This window comes from Octodon degus, unplaced genomic scaffold (assembly GCF_000260255.1).
Source record: "Octodon degus isolate 3935 unplaced genomic scaffold, OctDeg1.0 scaffold00169, whole genome shotgun sequence".
Taxonomy (NCBI): domain Eukaryota; kingdom Metazoa; phylum Chordata; class Mammalia; order Rodentia; family Octodontidae; genus Octodon; species Octodon degus.
The window spans coordinates 3,156,844-3,175,397 of record NW_004524745.1 but is presented as its reverse complement, the minus strand read 5'-3'; the positions used below and the strand labels follow the sequence as shown (position 1 = coordinate 3,175,397).

Genomic DNA, 18,554 nt, shown 5'->3' with positions numbered 1-18,554 from the left:
CAAAATATTCTAAAAGAGTCCAGTAGCCCATAATAGCATTGGGTCTTCTGTTTAACTGGCAATGTCAGAAATTATTAGAGCCACTTTAAATACAACATATCCCAATTATAGTTAATTAACAAGTATACTCTTAATCCCTCTTTATCAACTGCCTTTCTCCCAAAACTTTTATCCTTCAGTCTATCTGTCTTTATGCATACCTCCTTCACTGTTGTATTTTGTGAACAAACTTTAAGCCAGATTTCGTTTCAGTCCTCATAGCCAGTGTGGTGCCAAACTATTTACCTCTGTAACTCCTTAATTTTTTGTGCTCCTAGAAATTGAAGCCAGGCCCTTCTCACTGAGATGCATCCTTCACCCTTTTATATTTTTTGTTTTGAGACAAGGACTTGCTGAATTGTCCAGACTGAGATCAGACTTTTGATCCTCTTGCTTCAGCCTCCGAGACTACTGGACTCTAGTTCTTGTACCTGTATTCATGCTTATTTTTTCCAAAGTACCATCATCTCTGTATATATAGGTTAATACAGTAGCCTCCTAACTACTTTTTTCTATGTTTCCTGCCAGCTTTATATCATTTAAAATTTGACATGTCAATTTGTATAGTATTAATATATTAGTATTAATTATATGGGGCAGTAATGATGTGGTCTCATTTTAACTTAAAAAAAAAACCTTCTGGCCATGCTCAGATTCAACAAAATCATTAAATGATCTTTGTGTGTTTGTTTTTTACCATCCTACTTTCCCCACTTGGTGCTCCAGTGACTTCATAGTCCCCCGCCTCTCCAGCACAGGATTTTGCACTGAGCTACATCCCAGCTCATTTTTAACTTTTGAGACAGTCCCTTGAAGCTGCCTGAACTGGACTTGAACTTTCAGTCCTCCTGCCTCAGCTTCCCATAGTACTGAGATGACAGGTGTGTACCACCAACTGTGGCTCATAATTCTTTCATGTACTGTAACAGGCCACACTTTCTCCCATCTCAGGCCCTGTTCACATAGACTGTTCTTTCTCTGTCCCTCTATCTTTTTCTGTTTAACTAGTAATTCTTCAGTTCTCCATTTAAATGGCATATCCTGACAGCTCTTTTCCCAAAACTACCCCACGTCATACCCCTGTTACCTGTTTTTACAGTACCTTATTGTGGTGAATTGTCAACTGATGGTCAGCTTGTAAATCCCAACTGAACTGAACCATGGTGCTGGGTATGGGAGGCCCACCTGAGGATTTTTGCCAGCTGCATAAGAGGCAGAACTAGAGAAGCTATTGAGAGGCTGTTGGGAGCTGATAGAAGCTGTTGAGGAGCTGTTGGAAGCTGCAGGTTCTCTTGGGCTATTATACTGGGGGACCTTGTCATGCTGGTTTTCTTGGTGAACTTGGTTGTTTTCATTGGATGAGCTCAGTACCTCACTGTGTCTCAGGACAACCGCAGTTCATTTTAGAGGACTCTGGTCCTCACTTTAAGCATTACTTCCTGGCACTTCTTCCTCTGGAGAGGAAGATGATGCACTGCTCAGTCTCTTGGAGAAGCTTACTATGTTGGCTTTCCTGAGGAGCTCGGCTGTTCTCATCCTCAGAAGAGCTCAGGACCTCACTGTCACTGAGGATTACTGTGGTACCTTTCGGGGGAGCTCTGGTCCTTACCTTGACTGTTGCTTCCTGGCTCCAGTGCAGATCTCTCAGCCTACTAGCACTGGTCCTTCATCCTGCTAGCACAGACTTTCTAGATTCAACCTCTAACCTTTGGGCCTTCCCAGCACAGATCCATGAAGCAGACCTGCATAGGACATGATTGTGGAATCCAGGCCCTCAGCTGGATTCTTTGGTCTTTAGTGTATGGACAGATTTCCTGAACTCTTTGTATATAATTCTTTGGGTGACTTATTATAAATAGTCTTATAAAATATGTACCCTATTGTTTATTTTTTTAAATTTTATATATTTGGTACCAGGTTTAACTACTCACTCAGACTTGTAGTGATCCTCCTGTTTTCAGCCTCCCCAGGGCTGGGATTACAGGTGTTCACCACCATGCCTAGTCTTGGTGGCCTGCTTGGCACACCCAGGCCGGCCGGGGCTGGCACAGCATGTGGTACTGGGGATCAAACCCAGATCCTTGCACTTGCCTAGACGGGTGCATAGACCACTGAGCTATCTCCGTGACCCAGGAGCCTACCTTTCAAAAAAACATAGAACAATGTGTAATTTTCCTAGCACTGTTTCCCCCAACACCTACAAGTAACTGACCAAGGCAGATAGCCAGTAAATATTTTTTCTTTCAATATTTTGACATCTACTTTTGTGTTAGTATCACATCTTTATAGTCTTAGTGGTCTTCAATATATATTTTGTCTCTGTTGACTTCCTGTTTCCACTCTTGTTGATTTTATTGGCATTTACGGTATGAGTTATAGATGATACTGTTTTTCTTCTGCTTTTGACCTCACTTTTGTTTATGTGTAACTACAACATTGATAGAAATGTTGCACATAAATTCATTTTTTTAAGTCATATTTTTAAATGGTCCAGGAAAACTTAATGTTTAAAGAAATTTGAATGGAAGCTATTTTGTCAAATTTTCAAGGGTAAAATTTTCAAGAGTTAGCACATAAGGGCTTCTGAAAAAGATGATAGAAAATAATTTTTGGCTATGCAGTGATGTTTCTACAGACTGCTTTGTGCTACATATAATATTTTTAAATGACTGCTTTTAATAAATAAAATCTTTCACTTCATGTAACAGATGGTGGTTGCATTAGAAAAGTTTTCAGTTTTGTTCATTATTAGAATCTAAGAGCTTTTTGGTTTCACGTTACTTTTCTAACAGGAAACATGTATATAGTCTATTTATAAATATGCCTACCCAGAAGGTATTTGTAAGCTTTAGTGATCATTTAATTGTTGTATTTGCAGCTCCATTAAATGCCAGAATTGTATGCTTTTGCAGAAAAGACAGTTACTTGGTCTCATTGGGTTTTATCTCTGCTAGTGAGATGAGTACAGCTGGTGGAGGATGGTGTTTCTGTGAGTCTCAGAAAATCCTTTGTCTTGTGCAGCTGTAATGCTCAAGGGACACACTTCACTCTCCTCTTACTGAGAGTCAACTGCTAGACATGCTGGAGGTTGAGAAGTGTAACATACAGTTCCATGCCTTTGTTAGCCTCGATAATTGATGCATTCAAAGCTTTGAAACAGAAAAGAAGCTGTGGGCTAGAAAGCGAACACCATTTTTGTATGTGATGATGTTAACTCTGTATTAGCAGAGGTCATCTCAGAACAAGCATGAAGCTGGCTTACATGAGGCAGAGCGGCAGAATGAAGGTCAAGGAGTGGCAGAGGTCAACATAGCAACTTCTGGTAGTCAGGTAAATTAAAGTCTTCTATTACATTTTTCAATTAATGCTTTAAGCATGTGAAAAGGAGTATGGAGGACAGTGGTTCTCAAAATGATCTATAAATCTTAAGTCTTTCCTTAGGATGCATTCAATACAAAAATACCTTTTTCCCCCTTGCTACATGCTAACTGTAATGCTCTCAAATTTTGTGAATTTATTTTTAGAGCTCTAGATTATATATCTGTGTTAATATAGTAATTATTAATTTAAAAAGTTTGGTTAAGTATGTGATTTGACCTAGTTATTCCTAGCATTGATTGGATAGTTATGCTCTTTCTCTACGCTATTCTGTACATTTTTATGGATTTTTAAAAATTTCCATAAAGACTTTGTTATAATTCTTCTTTTCTGTTGTAGTTCAAGATTACATATATCTAGAAATTTAAGTCTTATTGAAAAAAATAATTCTGATGGTCATAGAAAGATACAATCTAAGGCCAAAAAGATAGCTCAGTGTCATAAGTGCCTGCCCAGCAAGTGCAGGGTTCTGGGTTTGATCCCAAGTACCCGCCCCCCAAAAAAGATATTATCTAAACACATTTAACTGTAGACCCTATACTAAATAAATAAATATAAATTTTATTTTATCAAAATAAAATTTCATAATCAAGTACTAAGAGGCTAACAATAATTACTACAATGTGCGTCATTATCTTCAAAGTAGTTATTCAGAATACAAAACCTAATCCAAAAAGATTCTTAAAAACAGAAACAGATAATAACACAAAACCTTCTTTTTTATAAACTTAATGTAAACTAGTAGTATAAAGAAAGCCAAATAGCACTTTTTTTGGAGACTCACTACAGTTCTGGCTAACCTTGAACTTAGTATACAGCATATATATTCAAATATTTTTGAAAAAATGGCATTTGTAATTTAGAAAAATATTTAAACTTCTCCCTATTTATCTCTCTTGTATCTTGCTCTTTGTGTGTATAGTAAGTTCCCAACTTAAGAACAAGTTCCATTCTAGGAAAAATGTTCATTATGTCAGATCCATTCATAATCCAACCAAGTAAGTCTTTTTTTTTTTCCATAATTTTATTGATAAGCAAATAGCAATGAGACAGTTTCAAATCAAATTGGTAGGACAGTTTCAATAATTACACATTGCATACATTCTTCCTGGTGGTTAATTGCTGTACAAGATGCGGACATCATATCCTATTTACAAACACCATTAGAACAAATCCCTCTATTCGTTAAGAGAACATAACTATATATCCTAACCACTTTAAATACACAGATACAAAATGGGCATTCGTCTGTATCCCCTTTTTTTGTTATGTTCCGTTATTTGAATATTATAGGTGTGTAAACTCAGCAGAATATTCTAAAAGAGTCCAGTAGTCCATAATAGTATTGGATCTTCCGTTTCACTGGCAATGTCAGAAATTGTTGACCTGAGTCCCCCTACAGCTCAACATAACAGCATGGCTTTACTTCTTATACTTTGTTTTTATACTTTTCTGCTGGATGGTTAAGATCAAGGTAAAGCAGGACGTATGCAACAAGAGTTGTAGCTTTTGGTCTGAGAAGGTCAATAAAATCCCCTCAGGATTTATCCTGAGATCCTGTACCTCAGATTGTAGAACCTTTGTCCATGTCAGCCATGTGGAAGATTCATCGCCATTGCTTGGCCGATGTGCTCTCTGTGAAAGCCTGAGAGAATGTTTTCTCTCCATGTGACTCTCCTTAGGCACACACTACATCATCGATCACTTTCCTCTTTGGCCCCATAATCTCCTTGATCAGAAAATTTGAGACACTGCCAAGTTACATGACGTTACAGTACAAATTCTCATATGTCCTGAGTCTTAATTGACCTTAGAAGGCTAGGGCCAAAATGTTGGCTTTCCTTGCAGCCCTCCTTTTTCTCCAAGTAAGTCTTAAGACAGTATACTTGTGAATCTTATATGAAAGTTCCCATCTCAAACATTCATAAGTCAGGGGTCTCTATCTTTCTCTGTCTCTATATATATTTATGCTGATCATATTATATAAATATAATTTTATGTATTCATATAATATATAAAATACTTGTAGCATATATATTATAATTACATTAAATATATTTTATATTATATATTTTTTATATGCGGTGTTTCTCATATAAGAAAAACCATGCAACATTTGAACTTGTATGTCTGACATTTCACTTAACATTGTATTCTCAGGTTTCATTTATTTACCTACAAATGCCCAAGCTTATCTTTTTTTTTTATAGTAGCATAGTACTCCATTATGTATAAATACCAGTTTCCTTACCCATTCATTTGTTGATGAACATATACGTTGTGTTTAGAAGATCTATGTATCCTGTAATATAATGATTTTAGCTCTTTAGGAAGATACCTATAAGGAGGATGGTTGGGTCAAATGAAATTTCTAGTTTTCGTTTTTTGAGGAATCACCATACTGATTTGTTTTTCTTTTTTCTTTTTTTCTTTTTTTTTTTTTTTTCTTAATGTATTTTAGTACAGGGTCTACAGGGTCTCACTACACAGATCAGACTTGTAGTGACCCTGTTTTCAGCCTTCCAAGTGCTGGGATTATAGGTACACTACCACACCCAGTCTCAATTGCCATCTCAGCACACCCCGGGGGTGAAGCATACTGATTTCTATAGTGGCTATACCAGTTTACATTACCATCTTACTTTTACCCCCCACATCCTAACCAGCATTTGTTATTGCGTTGGGGTTTTTTGTTTTTGGTTTTTTGTTTTTGTTTTGATAGCTATCCTTTCTTGCATAAGATGGGATCTCAGTGTAGGCCTGTTTTTATTTTATTTTGGTATTTGAGAAAGGGTCTCACTGTGTAGTCCGTCCTGGCCATGAACTCACAACAATCCTCCTGTCTCAGCTTCTTAGGTGCTAGGATTCGAGAATTGTGCCACCATGTCCAGCCTCTTTGTTGTATTAATTGCATTTCTCTGATGACCAGCGATGATGAGTACTTTTTTAATGTGTTTATCAGCTATTTGTGCTTCTTCTCCTGAGAAATGTCTGTTCATTTCTATTGTCCATTTTTTGACTGATTGGGCCTTCTGTTTTGGTGGTTTCATTTGGTTGAGACAGGGTCTCATGTAGTTCAGGCTCACCTTGAGATCTTTTATTTTGAGTGTCTAATTTTTTTTAGTTCTTTGTGTTTTGTTTTGTTTAATTTTAATGTATTTGGTTGTTACAGGGTCTCACTATGCAACAGCTCAGACTTGTAGTGATCCTCCTGCTTTCAGCGTCTCCGGCACTGGGATTACAGGCATATACCACTACTCTGGCTGGCTCAGACTGCCCAGGGGGTGGGGCTGGCCTGGCATTTGATGCCAGAACCATGGTCCCTGCACTTACCTAAGCTTGCCTAAGCTAGTGCTTTGTCTGCTGAGCTATCTCACCGGCCTTCTCTTCATGTATTTTTTATGTTAGTCCTCTGTCCATGGCATAGCTAGTAAATTTTTTCCCATTCTGTAGAGTGTGTCTTCACTCTATTGATTGCTTATTTTATTGTACAGGAGCTTTGTAATTTGATATGCTCCCATGTGTTGACAGTATTTCTTATGCCATTGTGGTTCTCTTAAGGAATTTCTTGTCTATGCTTGTGTCTTCAAGAATTATACTATTTTAATCATCCAGTAGATTGTCTTTCTATTTTAGCATTTAGACCTTTGATACATTATTATTTTGGTTTAGTACATGATCAGATATATGTATCTAGACTCAAGCTTCTGCTACATGTGGATATCCAATTTTCCCAACTCTACATTAAAGAGGCTACCTTTGCTCTCCAGTGTATGCTTTTGGCTCCTTGATCCAGGATCGAATGGTTGTATGTGCCTAGGATTGTTTCTGTTTGTTCTGGTCTGTTCCATTGATTTACATGCCTGTTTTTGTGCTGGCATCATGCTGTTTTATTCACTGTAGCTTTATAGTATAACTTCAAGTCTGGAATTACGATGCCACCTAACCGGGATTGCTTTTCCTATTCTGACTCTCACAATTCCGTATAACTTTTAGGAATGTTTTCTCTACCTTTGTGGGAAATGACAATGGTATCTTGATTGGGACTGCATTAAATCTGTATGTCAGGTTAAGAAGTATAGCCATTTTGACTGTTGGCTCAGCCTACCCAGAAACTGGGGATATTTTTCCATTTTTTGATCTCCTCAATTTCGTTGTTCAAAGAAAGTCTGATGTGACTTTCGTGTAGAGTTCTTTTACTTCCTTGTTAGGTAAATACCTAAGTAGGTTTTTTTTTTTTTTTTATGCTATTGTAAATGGTATTTTCCTAATTTCTTAAAAATTCAGTGAGTTCAGTATTAGTGATAGTTTTACAAGGGATAGATCTCTCAAACAGAGTGCATAATAAGCATGTGATAATTTTATCATCATTAGCCACCCAGGTCTGGCCCTGTATTGCCTGCCTATGCCCCTCAAATCTGTCCCTTCATTGGTATGTTCCCAAAGGAGTTAAAGATACAATATTACAGTAATAATTGATAATAGTAACAAGCAGACATTCTTACAGATTGCCTTTTTTAGTTGTGTGAAATGGAACAGCTTCTCTGGAGAGCAATTTTGTAAAAGGCACTGAAGTTTATAATGTGCCTTCTCTGAGGCTTACCATAACATATAAGATTTTATGCTGATGAGGTAGTCAGGATTGAAATCATATACTCAAGCCAAATGTGGTACATACAACTGTAATTCAGGAAGCTGAGGCAGGAGGATCTCCATGAGTTTGAGACCAGTCTGAGCTGCATAGTGAATTCAGGTTTTTTGTTTTTTGGGTTTTTTGCGGGACCAAAGATTGAACTCAGGCCCTTAGGCTTTCCAGGGAAGCACTTACTCTACTGAGCCATCTCCCTGACCCCTACATAGTGAATTCAAAGACAGCCTGAACTACATAGCAAGACCCTGTCTCCAAATCAGATAAATAAATGAAGTCTTGTACTCAGCTGTGTTTGAAGGGATTCTTTGTAATATTATTTATAGTGACAAAAAATTAGAAATAACCTAAATGTATATTAATTATCAAATAATTAAATGATCCATCATTCAGCAGTGGATAAATGGTTAAGTGACAGCAGAGTCAGCAAACCTGGGAAATCTCACTCCTTCACTATCTTAGACTTTGTAACAAACTCTCTGACCTTTAATGTTTCATCTTTAGTAAAATAAAATGATAATACCTACCTCATAGAACATATGTGAAAACGAAACATGCCTTTAACATAGTCCCTGGCATATAGCAAGTGTTTAGGAAACAGTAACAGCTATTCTCCTAAGTTAACTATGTATTAATAATTATCTTTAAATTAATATTTATGAAGTGCCATCTTCTATATGAGACTGTGAAACTGAGAATTAAAATGACAGACACCCCCTGGCCTCATGGAACCTAGATAGTACTCCATGCAAACGTTCAAAATGAGAAATTAGCCATGCATGGGCTGCTTGCCTGTAATAAGTTCCCTATTTACAAATGAGTTTCATTCCTGGAGAACTATTCATAAGTCAGATTGCAAAGTGTTAGGGGTTTTGTGGTTATTTTTTGTTTATACTTTTGTGTATTTAAATTGTTTTTAAATGAATGTGGGGGCTGGTACCACAAACCATGCTGACCCCAGAAGTCTGGGAATGGGGTGATGGAAACCAGGTGTGGTAGTGCATGCCTGTAATCCCAGTGCTGGGGAGGCTGAGATAGGAGGAGCACTATGAGTCTGAATTGCATAGTGAGACCTTGTATCAAATAGATAAATAAATTTTAAAATAAAATAAATGAAGTGTTTATGACAATTGTAAAACCATTTGCCTTTTGGAAAAATACAAGGAAACTGTCTCAGTTTCCCTTGCTGATCACTTAGGTTGCCCCACTGCTCAGTCGTGGTAGAGAAGATCACGTTATTTATTCTACTACAAAAATTTCAGTAGAGGAGAGGATCTACTGGAAGTAATAAATTGAGAGCCAGTCATGGTGGCTCATGCCAATAATCCCTGTATTCTCAGAGGCCAAGACAGGAGGATTGGAAGCTCAGTCCTAGCCTGGATGACTTAAGGAGAACATATCTCAAAATAATAATGGGAAAGGAATGTAAATCATCACACAGGCCGTGGGTTCTGTCCCCTGCCACAGGGCAAGGAGGGTGATAGTACTGTGGATTCAGTTGCTTGTTTGGCATCAACTTATCCCCTACATCAACGGTGTGCTTGACACTAGTTCTGCCAGTACTCAGGAGGCTGAGGCAAGAGAATTGTCAAGAATTCAAGATGAGCCTGGGCTACAGAGTAGACCCAAAGCTAGCCTGAACTGCATAGTGAGACCTATCCCCAAGAGACCAAAAAAATAAAATAATGCTATTGCTACTCTCAAATCCTAAGGTGTATGAGTGATTTATATCAATGGATCTGTGATTGCTAAAGATTCCTTTAACCCCAGTCTCAGCTATTTAGGAGGCTGAGACAGGAAGATCACTTAAACTCATGAGTTAAGATTAGCCTAGGTGGGGTCAGGGATTTTGTTCAGTTGCACAGTGCCTGCCAGACAAGCATGAAGTCAAGGGTTCAAGTCCTGATTTAAAAAAAAAAAATTAGCCTGGGCAACATAGACTGTATCTCCTTAAGTCTCTCTAAATACAGTCTATACACTTGACAGCATCTTGAAGTTTATTCAGTTATTCTATTATTTGCTGCAGAAAAAATTACCACTGACACTCATTGAAAATAAGAATCTCAAGTTTTTGGGAAATGCCATATTGCTTCACCAGAGCACCTGTCCCGGAGCATTTCTCTCTACCACCACAGGGAAGTTCATTCTGTCCCCCTCACCTGGTTTTCTACTCAAGCAGAATTTTTTTTTTTTTTTTACAAACCTCTGTTTTTTTTTTTAAAGTCAACAGAAAATGGAAATATACTTTTTAAAGTTTCTAATACTAGGAGAAGATATCATACAACGTCTTTTAAATAAATTGTAAGTCAAAGATACAGTATAAGTCTTAGAACAAAAATTAAGATTAAGCAATATTCAGAAAATTAAATGTTAGGGGCCGGGGAGATGGCTCAGTGGAATATAGGCTTCCCTGGCAAGCGCAGGTGCCTGAGTTCAGTCCCCGGTTCCGCAAAAAAAAAGAGAAAAAAAAGGCAAGAAAATTAAATGTTTCCAAACAATTGAACTCAGAAAAAGTTTTCATGATAGCAAAGAAGTACTAAGAGTAAAACACAAGATAAATAGTGGAATGGCAAGTAAATGACCAGCACTTGTAACAGTTTGAGGACAGGATATCACACAAAGTTCTAGTGTGTTGTAGACATGCATAATGACCGTGACAGTTACTGGTAGCTAGGCGTCACTTGTGGAACTGAGCTACAGCTATTTCTTTGAAATCCACCCTGTAGACTCAGGTGGAATCATGACTCATAGGGTGGAAGAGAAGTCTATTTGTAGGGTGTATTGATGAAAATATTCAAGCAGAATTATTTTTACAAAGTGTGAACCACCCTTTGTAAAATTCTTTTTTGGGTTCCTTCAGTTTTTAGAATAATGATAATCCTTTATTATGACCTGTGGACTTCATTTTTATCTGTCTTGTCAGCTCTAGAGCACGTCCTGCTCTCCCTGCGTGGGCCACAGTGGTCTTCTTTGAATACATCATGTTTACTGACTTCCTCTTGCAGCCTGTGCACCTCTTCTAGGTTTACTCAGCCAGCCCCAATTCATGTGTTTCTGATCTTAAGTATCAGTTTCTCAGACAAGCTTGAATAGATCATATCTCACCATTACAGGCCATCATAGCATGTTCCTCCACATTAGGAGTTTTACATTTATAGTTGTTTGACTTTAATAATCTGTATCCATTAGACTTCAGATTAGTAAGAATTATGTCCAGTTTTGTTCATGTTCATGTTCTATTGTCCTTATAAACAGTAGCTGACAATAAATAATTTGCAATTGGAAGGAAGGACTGATGTCCTTGCCAGAAATAGGATTTCTTGACCTGTGATTAACCACCTGAGGAAGTTCAATGGAAGGAAAAGCTAGAAGTACATTATACAAATCAGATCTCTGCTTGGTTGTAACTGTGTAGGTGGATAATACATTTAGTGATAGATTCTTGCTTTTCTATTTGAACTTTTTAACACCCTGGTCTCTGATAATAGCTAATAAATTATGATAAAATTTAAGCAAAAGTGAGAAAAAGGTAAGATTTTAGGAGAACCCTTTCTGTTACTGCTAATTTTTAAAAGTTTTTTTTTTATTATGGAAAAGTCCAAATCACATAAAAAGGCAGACAGTAATAAAAAAGATCCACATGTACCAAAGCACTTTAATTTAACCTATCTTATTTTTTTCCTCCTGTTTTATTTTTGAAGACGAAAGCATGATTACTTGTTTCATTAGACATCATCACTTTGTATTTCCAAAAGATAAGAAGAACACTCAAAATACATAAGTAGAGCTGGGCATGGTGGCTCATGCCTGTAATCCCAGCACTCAGGAGGCTAATGTAGAAGGATTGTTGCAAGTTCAAGACCAGTCTGGGCTACAAAGTGAGCTCAAGCCCAGCCTGAACTGTGTAGCAAGACCCTATCTCAAAAACACTAAAATAAAATAAAAGTAGTATCATTATTACACTCCCAGAGTAACAATAATTCCTTGATAGCATCAGCTATCCAGGCAGTATTTAAATGTTCAGTTGTTTCATTAATGTCTTTTTCATAGTTTGATTCAGGACCCAGATAAGGTTCATGAACTTAAATCCATCAGTATGTCTCTAAAACAATATGTCTCTAAAATTTCTTCAAATCTATGGATTATCTCTCTCTCTCTCTCTCTCTCTCTCTCTCTCTCTCTCTCTTTCTCTCTTTTTTAATTTTTGTATTTGGTACAGGGTCTCACTAAACAGATCAAACTAGTAGCGATCCTCCTGTTTTCAGCCTCCCAGTGCTGGTAGTATAGGCATGTACCACCATGCCCACATTTGGTAACTGGTTCAGGGTGCCCGGGGATGCCGCTGGCACAGACCAGGATCAAACCATGGTCCTTGTGCTTGCCAAGACAGGCACTTGGTCCATTAACCATCTCACTGGCCTTTCTTTCTTCTTCTTCTTTTTTTTTTTTTTTTTTTTTTTTTTTTTATCTCTTTTTAAGGAACCACAGTTTTACTGGATTTGGCTGATGAAATCCCCTATGGCATAATTTAACATATTCTTTTATCTTTTATAAAGTTGATTGATTGGGAGTTAAATTCTAAGATATAAACTCTTTAGAAGTGATGTTACCTTTAAAACTTTTTGATGTGTAGAAATCTCTCATAGCATGTGAGTGCACATATCTTCTCAAGGGTTATATATACACTTCTGAAACCACAGGAAACAACTGAAGAATTAATTATTGTTATCCTTGGCTCTGTGATTGTTTTATGTCTCATTATGTCTTACACTCTTGGCTAGTAAGCTCCTTCACTGCGTACAACGGATGCTTTTCTGGCCTCTGAGTTGTTTAATGCAGAGGTGGACAGAGCATTGGCTCCATCACTGCTAGTGTCACTGTCAAAGGTATTTGGCCTTTCCAGTGACTTACAGACTCAAGCAGGTCCATGGACATATGATATCTGCTTGGTAGTATTTCAGTTTTACTGGTCTGTTACAGTGACCTACAGAATTCATCAGTGAGCCAGAATTGCCCACTCAAAATATAAAAGTATCCATCTTGCAAGATGGTTGGTAAAAAACTGAGGAGCCAGACACTAAAGAGAAGAAACCTGAAGCCAAGAAGGCTTCTGCCAGTGGTACTGGTAAAAAGGGTAAGGTGAAGAAGGCAAAAAAAGTCCAAGAAAGGGCAGCTCCACTGCAGCCAAATTCCTGTCCTGCTTAGAAGAATTGGTAGATACTCCCAATCTGCTAGGTATTCCAGAAAGGCTTTGTAAAAGAGAAAATACACAGCTGCTAAATCAAAGATTGAGAAGAAAAAGGAGAAAGTTCTTGCTATGATCACAAAACCAGTCAGTGGGGACAAGAATGGAGATACCCGGCTGGTTAAGCTTCGAAAAATGCCTAGGTACTTCCCTACTGAAGATGTGTCCTGAAAGCTCTTGAGCCACGGCAAGAAATCCTTCAGTCAGCATATGAAGAAACTTCGAACCAGCATCACTCCCGGCACCATCTTGATCATCCTCACCAGGCTTCACAGAGGCAAGAGAGTGGTCTTCCTGAAGCAGTTGGCCAGTAGCTTGCCACTTGTGACTGGCCTCTTAGCCTTAATTGTGTTCCTCTGCAAAGAACACACCAGAAATTTGTCATTGCCACCTCTACAAAAATTGGTATCAGCAAAGTGAAAATCCCCAAATACCTCACTGATGCTTACTTCAAGAAGAAGCAGCTACAGAAACCCAGACAGCAGGAGGGCAAGATCTTCGACACCGAGAAAGAGAGATACCAGATTTCAGAGCAGCACAAGGTGGATTAGAAAGCAATAGACTCACAGATTTTAGCAAAAATCAAAGCTATTCCTTAGCTCCGGGGCTACCTACAATCTGTTTTTGCTCTGACAAATGGAATTTATCCTCATAAATTAATGTTCTAAATTTCTTACTAAGAACCTAATTAAATAACTGATACATATATATATATATATATATATATGACAGTATCACCTGTGACCTTGAGGACATCATAGAAGCTGCTAAGATGTCAGGAAAGGGCCTGTGAGGAAAAGCAGAAATAGATGCTTTATTCAGTTGCTAAAGATCATGTCTGGATTGCATCTGTTTTGCACTCAAAATTATTGATGGGCACTTTCTAGATCATTGCTATACGATAAGATATCCTGGATTTTCCGAGTAATTTTCATTCCTGACTTTCCTGACATGTGAAGGATTAACATTCCTTGAGCCCAGCTGAGGTTGCTGCTGTATTTCATTTTAAAGAATATTGAACAGAAAGTGTTAAGAAAAAGCAATCATTTTCATTAAACTTCTTGAGAATATGATGTTTAATAAAAATAGTCCTTATTTAACAGCCTACCTGTTTAAATTGCAGTTTCCTTTGATTATTTCCTTGTTCTGAATATTGTAATGTACATACTGTATATAGTTTCTCATTTAGCTTTTGGCTACCACTTCATTTAATGGCCTACTCACAGGAGCCAAGGAGCGTTTGTATATCCCGAGTTTTGTGTACTGAGCAGGAATAGTCATGCTAGGCATCCTGAAGTCACATTTGAGTGCCTGTCATGGTGATAGATATAGATTCTAATTAGTACTTGATGGGCTTTCCTCCAGCCCTTTATCTTTTTTCTTTTTTTTTTTTTTCCACTAAAACATTTTATTGACTTTTTGAATAGAAACAGAAATTTATTTGCCAGGAAGGATGATCCCATCATACTTCTGCAATCAGTGCATGGCCTCCTCTTTGCTGATTCTGTGTTTGGCGCCAATGTAGCCTGTCCTGTGCTTCTTGTCTGAGATGCTGAAACCTGACCTACCCAGCACCACATAAAAGTGCAGGCCATAGTTACCAATGCTTGGGTCTTGTTTGATGCCCAGATCAATGTGTTCCTGGATTCTAAAATCAAAGTTTCCAGTATTAGAGAAGTTGTTTTTCCTTAACTTATGCTTTCAACACCTTTAGGCCTTTCTCCAGGATTTTGTTCTACTGCCTTCACCCCTCAGACTGTGCAATGGACAGCAGTCTTCTTGTTTCTTCTGATGCCAAAGGAGCTGGAAGTATATCTAGCTTTAGAAAACAAGAGTGTGGCCCATGAGCTGCTTGAGTACCTCAGCTGCCCGGGTCACTCTGTCTCCACTCTCCCCAATACAAATGTTAAGGCACAGTTTGCGAATTCAAAGTACTCGCATGCAATTCTTCTTCTCACCTTGATCCTGCACCATGATGAAGAACAGGAAGCACCAGCTCTTTATCTTATCCACCTCTTTGCTCCCTTTCCTGTTTTCACCCCTTTTCACTTAGAAGGTAATATAAAATTCATTCATCAGTGTTCAGCATCTGTTCACTAAGCTTTGCACTATACCCAGACCATTGTAAAGCCAAAGATAGCTATTTTAATTAACTCTAAAAGAAGTGTGAACTACCTGACAGAAACAGCCACTAGCTGATGGAGGCTATAAGTTTGAGAGTCTAGAGATTGTTGTGGCTTTTTAGAATAAAAGAGATGAGCATGCTTGACTGTTGCTGGGAAAGAGACAGTACAGAAAAATGTTGAAGATTTATAAGAACAAAGAAAAGTGGGGTTGGAGGGGGAGAGTCCAGAGCACATGTAGAAAGTAGGCCTTAGACAGGGAAAGGGGGTCCCTGTGATTAACAGCTAAAGGCAATGATGGATATGTGGGCAGGTAATTTTATTGGTCTGGTAGCAAGAAATTGGTAAAGTTGCATTTCTAGGGGAAAGAAAAGAACTTCAGTTTTCTACAAAACAAGGCATGTCTAAAATAGCTACCTTGAGGAAAGAAAGAACTGTTAGGAAAGCAAACATAGTGCAACCCCAAGAGCACAGTATACAAGTGACCATAAATGTATATAGTATACAAGTGACCATAAATGTATCCTTACTGGCAAGGATGGCAGTAATTTCTCATGTGCTCAGATTTCTCAGTTATTGTCTAGCAGTACGTGCCAGGGTGCTTTTTGAAACACAAATAAAAATAAAGATAGATGATTGGGTTCATCTACAATTTCAGTGTTTGCAGGCATGGAAGATAGAATAGCTGTGGGACAAAGCTATTGAAAACTAGCAAGAGAGTTATGAAAGGGACAGAAAGTCTCAGCTGGAGTATGTACAAAGATCCATACCCTGGGTAGTTTAGGCATTTCCAAGAAATTAAAGGGCAGAAACAAAAACAAAATGAAACTTCTCTTGCTGTCCCTTCTCTCTGCTCTGGGAAGTGCTAAATAACTATTTTAAATTGAGAAGCAACATAAAGAATCCAGGCCCAGGGCTAGGGAGCTAGCTCAGCGACGTGTTTGCCTGCCTGGCAAGCACAAGGTCCTAAATTCAATCCCCAGTACAAAAATAAAAAATCCATACCCACAAAGGGAGTGGACACAGGGAAGAGCTACTGGGCTATATACTAATTAATGTTCTTAATCTGACTTTTGATTTCCTTATGTAGCTATACATGGATGTTTATGCTTTTATGACAGTGGATTTTAAAAGCCTCTCGTTGAGATTTTTAGGCTGCCTTTTTTTTTTTTTTTTTGGGGGAACCAGGGATTGAACTCAGGCCTTTGCACTTGCCAGGAAAGCACTTATTCCAGTGAGCCATCTCCCCAGCCCCACATTGAGATTTTTAAAACTCAGCTTTATCAAGGAAAGTTTAATGTACAATAAAATGTACCCAAATTAAATGTACAGTTGAATGAGTTTTGACAATTATCAAATATATTTTTATTTTGAGCAGTTCCAGTGGTCATATTTTTAATGATATATTTATTTACCCTAAAGATTATTCACTTGGACCATCTTCACATGAACTTACCTATATTATTATTTAAATTATGCTATTCATGATTTACTTAATTTCTAGGGTTCGGCTACACGAATGGACCACGAAACAGCTAGTATTTTGAGTTCTAATAGCACACACTCTGCTCCTCGAAGACTGACAAGTCACTTGGGAACCAAGGTAACAGAAGATTACAAACCCTGGTTGTTAATATTATGAATTCTTTCCTAAGGTGTTTTTCGTGTACTTTTTCTAGCAGAGAATTCTAATTCACTCTTTCAAAGAATGACATCTTTTTATACAAAGAAACATAAGGGGGGAAAGTAGGATTATACTGACAAGTTAGATCATTATTAGTTCTTTTTCAGCCTCATCATCCACTTTTCAGGAAGTATCCTAAGCCCCAGCCAAACTGGCTTACATCCTGAGTAGTCCCTGTGACTTTATGCCTGTGAAGTATTGTTGTACCTCGAAATGAGAAGAAAAAAAAGAAATCAGGCAGCTCTTATGTAATTAAGTTCAAATTTAACTGTAAATCTGTCCAACATCAACATGTAGTTTTTACTATAAGAAACTTTCTAATAACTTTCACAGCCTTTGTGTGAAAACTGGCAGTTAGAATGCCATTTCTTTTTAAAGTGATTTGTACATAATAGTATTAAGGCTTTACTATGTGTTTTAAAGGCCAAATACTGCCAAAATATGTATTATTTCATTAAACCTTTAAAAATATTACGTAAATTTCTGAATGCAACTCAGAAAACTGAAATTCCAAGAAATCAAATCAGCAAACTAGCATTACATAGCTTGCTTATGAGCAGTAAAGCCAAAACTTGAGCCTAGGTCTGATGAAAATGCAATTTACCACAAGTTTATGCTGTCTTTCTAAAACTTCATATCTAAAATTGTGTTTGCACATTAGAGCAGCATTTCTCAGCCTCAGAACTATTGGCTAAATAATTCTCTGTTGCAGTGTGGATGTTGAGCAGCATTCCTGGACACTACCCACTAGATGCCCCCAACGCTACTGTTACCCCACAATTACAACCAAAAATGCCTCCAAGATGTGGCCAGATTCATAGGAATGTCATCCCTGAATGAGAACCAGTGCTTTATAGAGAAACATTCTTTATATGATGCCATCTACTTTCATGCAATAGCTTCTAACTTTTCAGTGAAGCTGATAACTGGTGGTGTTTCTCTGTTTCCAACCTTCTAAGTAGGTCCTTAGAATTTATTCAGAGAGTAACTCATGCCTGCCAAATGCTTTTAAAAATAGAAAAGAACTACACATCCTGGCATTGTCACTCCCTGTGTACTCAAGGCATTTTCTTTTTTTTTTTTTTTTTTAATTTTAGGGAAGGGTCTACAGGGTGTTCTGGGTCTCACTACTAGATTGGACTCATAGTGATTCTCCTGTTTACAGCCTCCAAGAGCTGGGATTACAGGCGTGCACCACCATGCCCAGTCTCCATTGCCATCTCAGCATGCCCCAGGGGTGGGGCTGGCATGGCAAGCCCGGGGATCAAATCCCCAGCCTCTGGCAATTTAATCTGCTGAGCTATTTGGCTGGCCCTCATTTTCCTTTTTAAAACAAAATATTTTCACATGCATAAGAGAAATCATATAATTTTAACAGTATTACACTTATCTAATGAGAATTCATGATTGCTAAGAATTAGTACTTAGTAAATTATT

General features: G+C 37.8%; 1 protein-coding gene and 1 pseudogene across 12 annotated transcripts in view; one reads left to right on the top strand and one right to left on the bottom strand.

The window, feature by feature from the left end:
* The window catches only part of Apc (APC, WNT signaling pathway regulator), a 145,053-nt gene that overhangs the window by 102,365 nt on the left and 24,134 nt on the right, over window positions 1-18,554 (top strand). For 11 of the 12 annotated variants that reach the window (XM_023703335.1, XM_023703339.1, XM_023703332.1 and 8 more), the window contains 2 exons: window positions 3,268-3,369; window positions 16,938-17,036. In XM_023703335.1, coding sequence (XP_023559103.1) covers window positions 3,268-3,369; window positions 16,938-17,036 — 201 coding nt within the window. The remainder of the gene's footprint in view (window positions 1-3,267; window positions 3,370-16,937; window positions 17,037-18,554) is intronic. The other variant, XM_023703337.1, reaches the window with a different exon arrangement.
* Window positions 14,748-15,284, bottom strand: LOC101578990 (annotated as a pseudogene).